The 14,220-nt window shown below is 35.2% G+C and overlaps 1 protein-coding gene across 12 annotated transcripts in view; it reads right to left on the bottom strand.

Annotated features, from left to right (window-relative positions):
* KANSL1L (KAT8 regulatory NSL complex subunit 1 like) overlaps positions 1-14,220 on the bottom strand; it is a 165,912-nt gene that overhangs the window by 142,797 nt on the left and 8,895 nt on the right. For 9 of the 12 annotated variants that reach the window (XR_004350823.1, XM_032638329.1, XM_032638339.1 and 6 more), the window contains exon 2: positions 6,129-7,245. Coding sequence is in view for 11 of the 12 variants with exons in the window: in XM_032638329.1 (XP_032494220.1) it covers positions 6,129-7,216 (1,088 nt within the window). In the remaining variant the exon portion in view is untranslated. Of the gene's footprint in view, positions 1-6,128; positions 7,246-8,791; positions 9,187-9,207; positions 9,305-10,163; positions 12,579-14,220 lie in introns of those variants that run through there. The other 3 variants (XM_032638333.1, XM_032638332.1, XM_032638337.1) reach the window with 3 other exon arrangements.

Raw genomic sequence — 14,220 nt, 5'->3', positions numbered from 1 at the left:
AGCAATTGGACTCCTTGGCATCTACACAAATGAATTGAAAATGTATGTCCACACAAAAACCAGCATGCAGATATTTATAACAGCTTTATTCATAATTTGCAAAACCTAGAAGCAACCAAGACACCTTTCAACAAGTGAATGGATAAACTGTGGTTATAGGCAGACAATGGAATATTATTCAGTGCTAGAAAGAAATGAGCTATCAAACCAGGAAAAGACAAGGGAAAAACTTAAATGCATAGTACTAAGTAAAGAAGCCAATCTGAAAAGGCTACATACTATATGATTCCAACTATATGACTTCCTGTAAAAGAAAAACTAAGGGGCTTCCCTGGTGGCGCAGTGGTTGAGAGTCTGCCTGCCGACACAGGGGACACAGGTTCGTGCCCTGGTCCAGGAAGATCCCACATGCCGCAGAGCAGCTGGGCCCGTGAGCCATGGCCGCTGAGCCTGCGCGTCCAGAGCCTGTGCTCCACAACAGGAGAGGCCACAACAGTGAGAGGCCCGCATACCACACACACCAAAAAAAGGTGATAAATACAAAACAATTTGTCAACTTGATATTATACAAGTATAAAAGTACTCATTTGCAATTTATTAATATAATGTTATTCATCTCTTTACTCTCTGAATGTCACGCTGAGCTCATACTCCTATTTATCAAATTTCTCAAAGAGAAATTCATCACCTGGTTTTTTTCTTTCTACTGGCAAAATAAGAAGTGTTTATACAGAAAACTGAGTATTCATTTCTGCAGCTCTGCAAGAAACTATTTACTTAGCTCTTTCCCATCTTTCAATCTAGAGTCACCTCACAGCTTATAATTAAACAACTCTTTCTTAGTAAATATCTGATTTTGTTTAAAAGAATTTCCTTATCAAGACAGCCAATTTACATACTGAAGTAAAAACTAAAAAGAAAATTTGAATACATGGAAACTAATATGGAAAAATGAAGAGATTTTTCTCCAAACATCCAAGATGGTTGAGTGATTTGGAAGATACTGGCAGATTTCCTCAGATAAGAAAAGAAGCCATGTTTCTTCCTTTTTCTTACAACATTGAAGGATCAGAACATGTCTGTGTTAAAATCTATGAGTTTTCCCACATGCATCCTGGAAGAAAGTAACTAATCATCATTTCCCAGAAGAGAAGAAAAAATAAATAAATAAAAGCTAGAACTCTAAGGCCTTACCACCAGATGAGAGGTAACATAATTGTAACAGTGTGTCGAACCCACCCACATCCCTTCACACATACCAGTTCAGCAGACACAGACCTGACTTCCAACTGCCAGCACCTGCATTTCTTTGAGGGCTTTTTGTTGTTGGTGCTTAAGCGGTCTTTGTCACTCAAGTGGCAGAACAGAACTGCCAGGGAATTAGTAAAACCAGGAATAGTCTTCACCCAGTAACTGACAGGATTTGATGTGCAAATACTCCAGCTTCTTCACCTCTCAAATGGTTAACTCAGGCATGTATTTTACACTGGCTCCTCAAGTTTTCCATGGGATATTAAGCTCCAGTCTTCTACAACCATAAACTGCTTAATAAGGCACTCTTTATTGGCTATCAAATCAGTGCCTTATTAGGCATAGGTACTTTATATTTATTATTTCATCTAATCATCTCCAGAACTCTTTAAGGTAGACCAAAAAAGAGGAATCTGATTCAGTGGGTTAAGAATAACCTAACCATTGCTCAGAGTCACAGAGCAAGGCACGACTTTAACACAAGTATGTCCATAACTTGTGTTCCTTCACCAAAGGGACAGAACACAGAGGGGGGAGATTCCATTCATATTATAAGGATTACATCTCAAACCTACAAAAAATATAAAGTCCTCCTGTTTTGCTTTGCAAAGTAAATTGACTTTTTAAAAAAGTGCCTAATGCACATTAGTCTTTCAGCCAAAAGTTATCTTTAAAGTGTATCAGTAATGTCATTATAAATTAATCTACTGTCTACATATAAATATATATTTTAAATAACTGGTAATGGCTAATGTGAGTACTTTCCAATTTCTTAAAACCATCATATTCCTTCACAGGTAAATTTCCTGATGAGAGTGATGGAGTGAAGGAATTTGTTTTTCTTATATGGGCTATAAACTAAAAAAAAAAAAAAAAAAAAAAAGACATTAGTTATCATATAATCTAAGATTTTTAAGATAAACATAATACACATATCAATTTTACTTATCAAAATTAAAATTTTAAATATTAGAATAAAATAATGACTTTCAAATTTCCATATTTTGGTATATTTTATTCATTCATTCATTCAACACACACTCATGCGGGTTCTAAGATGTATAAGATACATTTAGTGACAAGTTTGTTACTAGAGACCAAGGAAGAAAGGAGGGAAAAATCAAGTAAAGATATACTGCAGAATGGAAGAAGAAAAAATAAAACATATAGAAAGAGAAAATTTTACGGACTGCCAACCTCGATTTTTGTACCTTTACAGCTACATATACAAATACAGAAAAATTCATTCATTCACTCAACCAACACCAAATAACCACTAAAAAGCAGACAGTGCTAGGAACTGGGTATACAATGACAGAAAAAGTAGTACTTGCCTTTAAGTTGCTTAAAATTAAGTTGCATAGCAAAGGAAGCTATCAAAAAATCAAAAGGCTGAATACTAAATGGGAAAATATATTTGCAAATGATATATCTGATAAAGGGTTAATATCCAAAATATACAAAGAACTCATACAACTCAACATCAAAAACAAACAACCTGATTAAAAACTGAGCAGAGTGGGGCTTCCCTGGTGGCGCAGTGGTTGAGAGTCCACCTGCCGATGCAGGGGACACGGGTGTTGGCCAGGTCCGGGAAGATCCCACATGCCGCGGAGCAGCTGGGCCCGTGAGCCATGGCCGCTGAGCCTGCGCATCCAGAGCCTGTGCTCCACAACAGGAGAGGCCACAACAGTGAGAGACCCGCGTACCGCAAAAAAAAAAAAAAAAAAAACCTGAGCAGAGGACCTGAATAGACATTTTTCCAAAAAAGACATACAGATAGCCAATAGGCACATGAAAAAGTGCTCAGCATCACTAATCATCAGAGAACTGCAAATCAAAACCACAATGAGCTATCACCTCACACCATTAGAATAGTTATTATCAAAAAGACAAGAAATGACAAGTGTTGATGAGGATGCAGAGAAAAAGGACCCTTGTGGTCTGCTGTTAGGAATGTAAATTTGTGCAGCCACTATGGAAAACAGTATGGAGGTTCCTCAAAAAATTTAACGATAGAACTACCTTATGATCCAGCAATCCATTCCCTGGTATTTATCCAAAGAAAATGAAAACACTAACTCGAAAAGATATGTGCACCCCCATGTTCATTGCAGCATTATTTACAAGAGCCAAGACACGGAAGCAACCTAAGTGTCCATCCATAGGTGAATGGAGAAGTTTTTTTATATATATACACATACATACAATGGAATATTATTCAGCCATAAAAAAATGAAATCTTGCCATTTGCAACAATATGGATGACTCTAGAGGGTATTATACTAAGTGAAATAAGTCAGACGAATACCATATGATCTCATATATGGAATCTAAAAAACAAGACAAGCAGAACAAAACAAAACCAGACTAATAAATACAGAAAGTAAAAAGGTGGTTGCCAGAGGAGGAGGGTGTGGGGTGGTGGGGGAAAGAAGTGAAAGGGATTAAAGAAGTATATACCTCCATTTATAAAACAAATAAGGCACGGAGATGTAATATACAGCATAAGGAATATGGTTGATAATACTGTAATAACTTTGTATGGGGACAGATGGTTACTAGTCTTATATTGGTGATCACTTCAAAATGCATGTAAATGTCAAATCACTACACAGCATCATACCCAAAACTAACATAATATTGTGCATCAATTATATTTCAATAATAAAAAACCCTGCCCTAGGGCTTCCCTGGTGGCGCAGTGGTTGAGGGTCCGCCTGCCGATGCAGGGGACGCGGGTTTGTGCCCCGGTCCGGGAAGATCCCACATGCCGCAGAGCGGCTGGGCCCGTGAGCCATGGCCGCTGAGCCTGCGCGTCCGGAACCTGTGCTCCACAACAGGAGAGGCCACAGCAGTGAGAGGCCCGTGTACCAAAAAAAAAAAAGAAACCCTGCCCATTAGCTCTTCTCAACAACAAAATGTCAATAATTTACAGCATTTATCTACTAAATGTTATTAAATTGAATTACTTCAAAAACATTATAAATAGAAAACCTGATAAGTTTCTGGACTTCTTATAGAACACATTTGCTTAATAATGTGTAAGCATCATTGATATAATGTTGACAAAGTTGGATGGTCCAACAGAAAGTGCATAGGTTTAAAGTTTCACATATATGGGCAAGAAGCCTAGCTCCACCACTTGTCTGGCTTTTTGACCATAGGCAAGTCACTTAGCCATGCTCAGCCTTTTTCTTACTAAGCGAAATAAAGATAACAACAATTACCTCCCATGGTTGTTGAAAGGATTAAATAATATATCAAATGTAAAGTAAATAGCACAAAGCCAGTTAGAAAAATATGTCCTCAATAACTATTAGCTCTCATTCAAATCCATTTCAAATATAGTAATAACAGAACACCAAAAAGCCTGGAATGCTCACTTTGTTTTATATTTTACTCCTTACTATAAAAATTAATATACTGACCTTCTATTTATTAGTAAAAATTAATGTATTCCGCTTCTAATTCTATAATGATTCTCACTTATCTTTGAGAATTTGATAAAAATGATGAACTTCTTCCTCCCCAAATGCCACATATATACACAGTATTTTGCATCAACTTAGGGACATTAACAGATTCTCTGAAAGCTAGATTAGAAACTATATTCTAGCTGGCTGTTTAAAATAAAATTAATTCAAATTAAATAAAATTAAAAATTCAGTTCTGGGCTTCCCTGGTGGTACAGTGGTTAAGAATCCGCCTGCCAATGTAGGAGACATGGGTTCAGGCCCTGGTCCGGGAGGATCCCACATGCCGCAGAGCAACTGAGCCCATGCATCACAACTACTGAGCCTGCGCTCTAGAGCCCGCGAGCCACAACTACTGAAGCCCACGTGCCTAGAGCCTGTGCTCTGCAACAAGAGAAGCCACCACAATGAGAAGCCCGTGCACCGCAACGAAAGAGTAGCCCCCCCGCTTGCGCTTGCCGCAACTAGAGAAAGACTGCGCGCAGCAACGAAGACCCAATGCAGCCATAAATAAATAATAAATAAATTTTTAAAATTTCAGTTCTTCAGTTGTACTGGCCACATTTCAAGTGCTCAATAGCCACATGAGACTAGTGCCTACTGGATAACACAGAAATAGAACATTTCCATCATCCCAGAAACTTCTATCAGAGCTGTTCTGGAGTATTAAAATGGTATGATAAGTAAAACTATTTTTCTCTGTGCTTTTGTTTTGTTTTGTTTTATAAAATATCTAGGTATCTCTCTTTGAAGCAGATTCCCAATAGGGTAGAGGCTGAATATTTTGCCTATCACTGAATCTCTAGGGTCCAGCACATAATAAGCATTCAATAGGTATCTAAGACCTGACATTATAATTTTGTTTTGGTTATATTAATCTAGCAAAAATTGACTAAATTGGTAAAGACCAGAGCTGAAAGCTGTGAATACGAGCATATAAATAGTTAAAAAAATTTTTTCTAAGTAGCAGGTCAATTTATATGTACTGCCAACTGATAAACTCCTGAAGCCAGTGAGGGCTACCTACGCAGACTTAAAATTTTTTTAGCTATACATTTTGGCTAGATAACTTAAGCAAAATTTTAAGCTCTGTCCACAGCCTATTCTATTCAAGAACAGGAAAAATACATATTTAGAGCTAATTATTTTTCATTATTCCTATCTGGGTTTTTTTCCTAGATAGAGCAGTTGGGTAACTTATTTTTAAATAGTATGTATATATTCACAGACTGTCATTTTTAACAAAAGAAACATTTTAAAAATTCACCAAAGTTTTATAACTTAAAGATTATGGCATTAAGATTTTAGAAAATCTATTTCTTTTCAACATATCTTGAAATCAAGACAAAATTGCTGCTATATACAGAACAGTAAAAGGTCTAATAATAATTTTGCACTTACACTGACACATTTTTTCTAAGGGTATATTCATCCAAATCATCATCAGAGCTGCTATCAGTTGCATCAGAATCCAGACCCTCTTCAACATGAGACAACAGCCCTGTAGCAGACAGTGCAAATCTTTGGATTTCTGCAGCCGTACACCGTGCAAAGCCATTTTTTGTATCATTCCACAATTTATTCTCTGCAGTCAATAAGTTGATGTCTGGTTTAATTTCAGTGCATTTAGGTAAACTGTTATCCAAAATTGTGGTAGGTTCATGAAAAATCTTCATTTTGGGGAGTTGATGTTCCATAGAAAATTTCATTTGCTGACCATAGTGCTTAACAACATGCTTTGCCAGGAGCATCTGCAAATGTTTCTGAGTTCTTCTAGCTTGGCTAAGTAAAATTTTCTGTTTGCTTACACAATGAAGTAAACGAGCATTCACTTCCTCCTCTTTTTCTGCAGTTGAGGAACTAATAGGCACGTTTGAGTGGTCAGGCCCAATTTTGTTTTGAGCACAGTGCCATAAACCCTTTTTAATCTCAGCATCACTATCTTTATCCAAAAGTGCATTCTTTTGGTACCACTTACAGTTTTTCAGTTGTCCTTTATCTACATTAGTGGCTTTGGTTATATTTGAATCCAAAATAATTTGTACATCTGTCATGCACTGACTTGTGGTATCTGACAGAGGTTCCTTTTTGATGAACTCTTCAGAATGAGAATGACAGATTTTACTGAGCTGAATGTTGCTACCATTACACAGTATGTTTTTCAGCTTATTGCAGTGGGGTTCCCCTAATTTCTTTTGTTTATAATTCTCACTGTATTTATTTAATGTAGCATTAGAACTCATTAAAAGAACAGTCTGGTAATGTTTTGAAGACTGAGAGGAGCCAAAATGTTTTAAATTCACAAAATTAGTGCTAAGAGTAGGTTCAGGAGTTGGAAATCCCAGCATCTGAGAGAAAGTGTCTCCTTTTAGCTTTTCATCTACCGTTCTTGGACCTTCCATGCATAGCATCTTGTCCGACTCCATGGTACTTGGTAAAGATGAAAAGCAGATACCCTTTGTTGCTGCCTCCCTCAGAGCTGGGGTCATGGCGAATCCTGCAGATAATTACTGCAAACCTAAAATAATGTAAAAATAAATGATCAAATATCAAGAAAAAAGTTTTATACTTTCCCCAAGGGCAACATTTTCAATGTCTCTGATTAAAAAGTGAATGGAACTAAATTCCTCCTCTATTTCCCAACTCCTAACATTATCTCTGCTCTTTGCTAGCTCATAAGGAATTCAATAAGGACTATTCTCCATTCTGACTGTGGGCCTAATACCCAAAACTCAAATGAAAGTTGCACAGTGCCTAGTATTTAAGAGTTAGACAAATATTTGTGAATGCAATTACATCTCAGGATTCCATTTTTTGGACAATGTTTGGTGAGAGTTAAAAGAAAAAAATCCAACCTGGGATTCATACTTGAAAATGTGACTCAATCCCACACTTTCAGCCAAAAGTATTATTTTTATAAAATATAATAAATTGCTCAAAACCTTCATTTCTCAATTTAAACTTCACAATCTGAACAGTATTAATAATAACTAAAATGTAGGAAATAAGGTAATAAGATATAAGTGAACTGAACTACAAAAAAAGTATATAATTGGGAATTCCCTGGTGGTCCAATGGTTAGGATTCTGCACTTTAATTGTCAGGGTAAGGGTTCAATCCCTGGTCGGGGAACTAAGATCCCACAAGCCTCACAGCACAGCAAAAAAAAAAAAAAAAAAAAAAAAAAAAGTATATAATTTCATAGGTGCTAAAAATAATGTGGTAGTAAAAACTAGCCTAACCTGCAATGTGCAAAAATTTTTTTTCTGAAAAATCATCTGCAATCATTATTTTCCTTTTCACAAATGGATAGTCATCAATTATCATTATAGAAGCTCTTACTCCTGCCTTAAAAATAGGGGGGAATGTAACAGATGACACTAAAGATTAATCCCAAAATTAAACAAATTTTATTTTATCAAAAGAAAAAGTATAAAACCATATATTCTGACTCATAAAAAAGTTAATCTAGTACTATTAAAAATTATGATGAAAAAATTATGAAGATTGAAGAGTTAGTGAAAAAAATTTTCTTCATTAACAATTAAAAGTTTTTGAAGACACTTTGGAACTATGACACTCCATAATTTTTGTTTCAATGCACAGGACAGTTAATAGCCATTTGAATGGCCACACTCCCATACTGTATGTCCCCAGGAGGTAGCTGTAACTCTACACCTTTCATTCTTGTTTAAAAACACAGAAGCAAAAGCTGATTCTTTGCAAAGACTAATAAGAATGATCAAAAGGAAAAAAAGGCACAAAAACTTCTATGCAATTAAAATAAAAATCTACACACAGGGTTAAAAGCAAGTGATAGACTAGGAGAAGATAACTGCAACATATATCAATAGACAAAGGATTAGTATCCAGAATATATTAAGAACTCCTAGAAACGGGCAAAGGTTACAACAGTTGGACACTTCAGAGATGATGACATCCAAATGGTCATTAAACATATACTCAACTTTACCAGTAATAAATGAAATGCAGATTAATAATGCAAGAGACCAGTTTTCTAATCACCAAACTGAAAAGAGGGTAAGTCTGAAAATATCACTTACCTTGGGAACATGGGTAAGTAAGATTTCTCACATCTGTTTGAACTATAAATTGATTCTATAATTTGACAATAATGTGGAAAATGTGTTTGTCACAGGTGCACAAGAGATCAGTGTTTGTATGAGCAAAACACTCTTTCAAAGCAACCTAGACATCTAACAGTGAGAGAATGGATATTAAAACATGATGGAATACTAGAATAGCAGTTAAAAAAAAAATGACCTAGATCTATATGTATCAATATGGACAAACCTCAAAAACAGAATAAAGTTTAAAAAAAAAAAGAAATGGTGCAGATTATATATAGTATGGTACCATATAAATAAAACACAAACACAAAACCATACCATACTTATGTACATATACATGTGTGCTTATGTGTTTACAAGAATAAAAGACGAACCAGAAAAATACCCACCAAAGTTGTAACAGTAGTTGCATCAGGTAAGTTCCATGAAACAGAACTAAGAGTGGTGTTTTAAGAGGAGCTGAATTTTAGCTACAATATTTTATTACTTGGGGGAAAAAGATTAAATGAAATATGAGCAAATGTTAATCGTTTTTAATTCTGTGTGATAAAAATAAATGTTTGCCTTTTTTATATTTTACTGTATAATGTCTCCAAAAAAATGTAGATTTCTGTATAATTTTCTGTCTCAAAATTTATACACTTTTATATAGTGCCTCAAAAATAATAAATCTTATATATAACAGATTTTCATTTATTCTAAATCCAAAATAGGAAAACAAAAATAACCATAATATTGGGGTTTCTTTTTAAAAGTATATTTTGCACTCTACTTTTATGAGAAATAGAAAAATAAAACAAGCTAGCATTGGGAAATTTTTTTTCAAGACTCAGTCTGTCACTTGATCACTCAATGACCTATAACTTCTAATTTATAAACATCTACAATAGTATTTAAATAACTACATTGCTCTCTGAGGGAAACTGCCCTAATCACAGTTCTCTCTGAGGTAATCATATTCAAAAGATACTATACTCTATCCCCTCCTTACCCACCTTCTCTCTTTCAAAAATTTGAACAGGGTGCTAAGGATATAATCAAAGTGGCTAGCAGCAGGGGCAGAAGTTGAAATAAGAAGAAGCAGTGGAATTCATCTTAGGCCCTGGATAAACTAAAGATAAGGAGAAACTAAAAATAAGAAGCAGAAAAAAGATACATAGATTAAGAGATAAGAAATGGAGTTGGTAGAAAAAAGAGAAGGGAAAGAAATGTAGACATTGAGAGTGGCTAAGGAACCTTTATGGTAGAGAACCAGAATAAAACATACACACAAAAACTCTGGTAAGATCTCTAGGGCTTACTTGGTATGATAGGCAGCTTCTAAAGTGATCTTAATAATACCCACCTCCTGGTATTCATGCCTTTGTGTAATCCTCTCCTCTACAGTGTGGACTAGATTTAGTGATTTGCTTCTAGCAAACAGAATACAGCAGAGATAATGGGATGCCACTTTCAACATTAGGTTACAAAGATACTGTGGCTTCCATCTTGTCACCCCTCTCATTCGGGAGCACCAGCTGCCATGTTGTGAGCTGGGAAGACCCTCACAGCAAAGAACTATTGTCTTCAGCCAACAGACAGCAATGACCTGAAGCCTGCCAACCAGCCATGTGAATGATCTGAGAAGCAGATCCTTCCTCAGTCAAGCCTTCAGATGCCTGCAGCTCCAACCAACACTTTGACTGCAGCCTTGTGAGAAACCTTAAGCCAGAGGCACCCAGCTAAGCCATGCCTAAATTCCTGAGCCCCAGAAGCTGTGAAATAAATGTTTTAAATTTTGGAGTAATGTATTACATAGCAATAGATAATTAACACACTTGGATATAAAGATTTGGGGATTCTGGACTCTGGAAGGCCCAGCCATATCACAGTTCCTATTCTAGGATTTCCATGAAGTTCTTCTGTATTCTACTCCCGACTCTATCCTTATTAAAAAACCGTAGCCTGAAAGTCTCTCTACTTTGCAACCAAAAGAAACTCAGGAAAATAACTGTCTCCTATTATTAAAAAAGGTTAAATTATGTTCATATAGTTTTAGCATAAAACTCAAGTCCATTTACTCCAATTTTTTTAAATACCTAAATATGTAATCACTGTGTATAAACAAGGCTTACTAACTGATCATTCTAAACTCTACCACTTCTGACTACCTCCATATTAACGTAAACAACTACACTTATTACTAACATTTCTAAGATCTACAACTGCTTGGATTTTTCATTATTTTGTTAACTAGTATGTTGTCAAGATGCAAAAGTATCTAACATATAGCAGATACTGAATTAATATTTGTTGAAAAATAAGTGGTTGCCATGATACTTAAAATCCAAAGGTTTTCTTACCATGGCCTACAGAGTTCTACACTATCAAGTCCCTGACTACTTAGCCACCTGTAACTATCTCTATGGGTTACTGCACTCCATAAACACTAGCCTCTATGTTATTCTTGAAACACACCAAACAAGTCTTTGCTTCAGGACTTCATATTTGCTGGAACAATTTTCCACAAATAAGATAGCTAGCTCCCTCACTTCATTCATGTTTCTGCTCTACAGTCACTTCCTCAGAGAGTCCTGGCTTGACTAATTATTTAAAATAGCTTTAGCCCCTCACTTCATGATTCTCCATTCCCTTACACTGTTTTATTGTTCCTCGGGGTGCTAATGTCAGAACCTGACTTTATATTACATTCTAGAAAGTAATATAGTCTAAGGGCAGAACTCAATTTTGTTCAATATTCTAATCTGCAGCACTTAAAACAATGTCTAGCACACAATAATTGTCAGATATTTGTTGGCTGAATTAATAAACAGAGAAGAGAGTTATGATTTTTAAAGTATTCCAGAATTTAAGTAGCAACAACACCTATTTCAGTTATTATTTTTAAAATAACTGTTACAAACACAGCAATATATAAAAAGAATAATAAGTCACAACCAAGTATGCCTTATTCCATGAATGTAAGACTGGTTCAACATTTTAAAAAAATTAATTATTGAAATTCACCATATCAAAAGACTAAAGAAAAAAAACAAATAAAAAGCATCTGACAAAATCCAGTATCTGTTCATAATTAGAAAAAAAAAGAACTCAGTAAATTAGGAAAAGGAGGGAAATTGCTTAACCGGAAAAAGAGTATCTACACAGAAGCCTAGAGACCGCTTCATGGTTAATGATGAAAGACTGAATGTTTTTACTATAAGACTGGGAATGAGGCAAGGTGTCTGTTCTTATCACTCCTATTCATCATCACATTAGAGGTCCTAGCCAGTGAAACAGAAGAAGAAAAAAGAAACAAAATGCATAGAAATCTGGAAAATGAAAAGTAAAACTGTGTCTATTCATTGATGACATGATTTTCTACATAGAAAATCCCAAGGGATCTATAAAAAAAGCTCCTAGATCTAATGAGTTTACTAGGGTAGCAGACATAAGGTCAAGATACAAAAATCATTCATATTTCTAGATACTGGAAATGAAAAAAACAGAAATAGAAATTTTTAAAATAGTATTAATTCCAATAGCTTAAAAATATGAAATACTTAGGTATAAATCAAACAAAAAATGTGCAGGATCTACACACTGAAAAAAACTACCACCAATGAAAAACAATCAAGATCTAAATAAATGGACTGACACATTGTGTTCATGGATTAATTATTCAATATTGTTACAATGTTAATTCTCCTTAAACTGATCTATAGATTCAACACAATCCCAATCAAAATTTTGGCAGACGGGCTTCCCTGGTGGCACAGTGGTTGAGAGTCCGCCTGCCGATGCAGGGGACGCGGGTTCGTGCCCCGGTCCGGGAAGATCCCACATGCCGCGGAGCGGCTGGGCCCGAGAGCCACGGCCGCTGAGCCTGCGCATCCGGAGCCTGTGCTCCGCAATGGGAGAGGCCACAACAGTGAGAGGCCCACGTACCGCAAAAAAAAAAAAAAAAAAAAAAATTTTGGCAGAATTTTTGCTAATGTCAACAAGCTGATTCATAAATTTGTATGGATAGGGAAAGCAACTACAATAGCCCAAACAAGAAAAAGAACAAAGCTGAAGGACTCATACTACCTATTTACAGTAGTCAAAATAAACATAGATTGGCAAAAGAATGGACAGATAATTAGACAGATAAATAGAGAGCTCTGAAATAGACCCACGTCTATGGTCAATTGATTTTTGGCAAAGATGTAATGGCAATTCAATGCAGAAAGACTTATTAGCTTTTTAAAAAACAAATGATTCTGGAACAATAAGGCATCCATATGCAAAATCCTGAGCCTTAACCCACACCTCATACCTTATACAAAAATAGTCACATGCATCAGAATGGATCATAGACCTAAATGTAAAACTTAAAACCATAAAATGTCTAGAAAAAAATAGGAGATCTTTGTGAAACTGGGTTGGGCAAAGATTTTTTTTTAGCTATGACACAAAAAACATTATTCATAAGAGAAAAAAATTGATTAACTTGCACTTCCTCAAAATTAATAAAATAAACATTTAACAACTATTTAAAACATAACAACTGAGGAGCCTTTGACATAAACATACAGAAGATAATATGTCTTGGAATTAGTGGAAATCAGATGTGCAAACTCCTGAAAGTCACTGAATTTACCATTCAGGTTAACTCTGAATAATGGTTTTGATCATTATACAGTTTTAAACTGTAATTATTTTCAATGGTATATTATTTCATTTTTACACATAATAGACAACTGATTAGAGGCAGAATGCATAAGGAATACTGATTTGAGAGCATAAAATAATAATTCTGCAAATTCACCTGAAGATATCTCCATTAGTTCCATAACTAATGATCAAAATTATTTTATAGCATCTAAAAGGTATCTCCAGCATTTCAGAAGCCAATTTAAGACAGTGAGAATAACTAACCACAAGTAAGACCATCTGGTTTTCATTTGGGTATAAATCCATCCATACCACAATGAGTTATTTATAGAGAAGTACTTGTGAATGACAGCTGTAAACCTATTTCATCTTTTAAAAATAAAACAAATAAAAATTTTCCAAAAAATATGGAAATTAACCAGTTGACTTTTTAAAAGCAGAAAATGAAGAAATGGCCAACATTAAGTCATAAATGTAGTTTTGTCTATTTTTGGTAGAAGCTGGATTTTAACCTCCATTTAATATATATTTGATCTAAGATCAAACATTCAACAGTTCAGTTAACACGTATTTATTGAGAAGTATGTAAGAGACACTAACCTAGGTACCAGAAAGATTGTAGACAGCATGACAAAGTTTCTATTCTCACAGAGCCTACATTCTAGCTAGCAAATGGTAGATAGAGAATATACAAACAAGAAAACAAAAAGATCAGAAGTAAATAGGGTTCTCACAGTGTTTTTGTAAAAATAAACAAAGTAAAGTAA

The sequence above is a fragment of the Phocoena sinus genome, chromosome 7 (genome assembly GCF_008692025.1).
Source record: "Phocoena sinus isolate mPhoSin1 chromosome 7, mPhoSin1.pri, whole genome shotgun sequence".
In the NCBI taxonomy this organism is placed as follows: Eukaryota; Metazoa; Chordata; class Mammalia; order Artiodactyla; family Phocoenidae; genus Phocoena; species Phocoena sinus.
The sequence above is the reverse complement of the archived record's forward strand: the minus strand, read 5'-3'. Positions and strand labels throughout refer to the sequence as shown.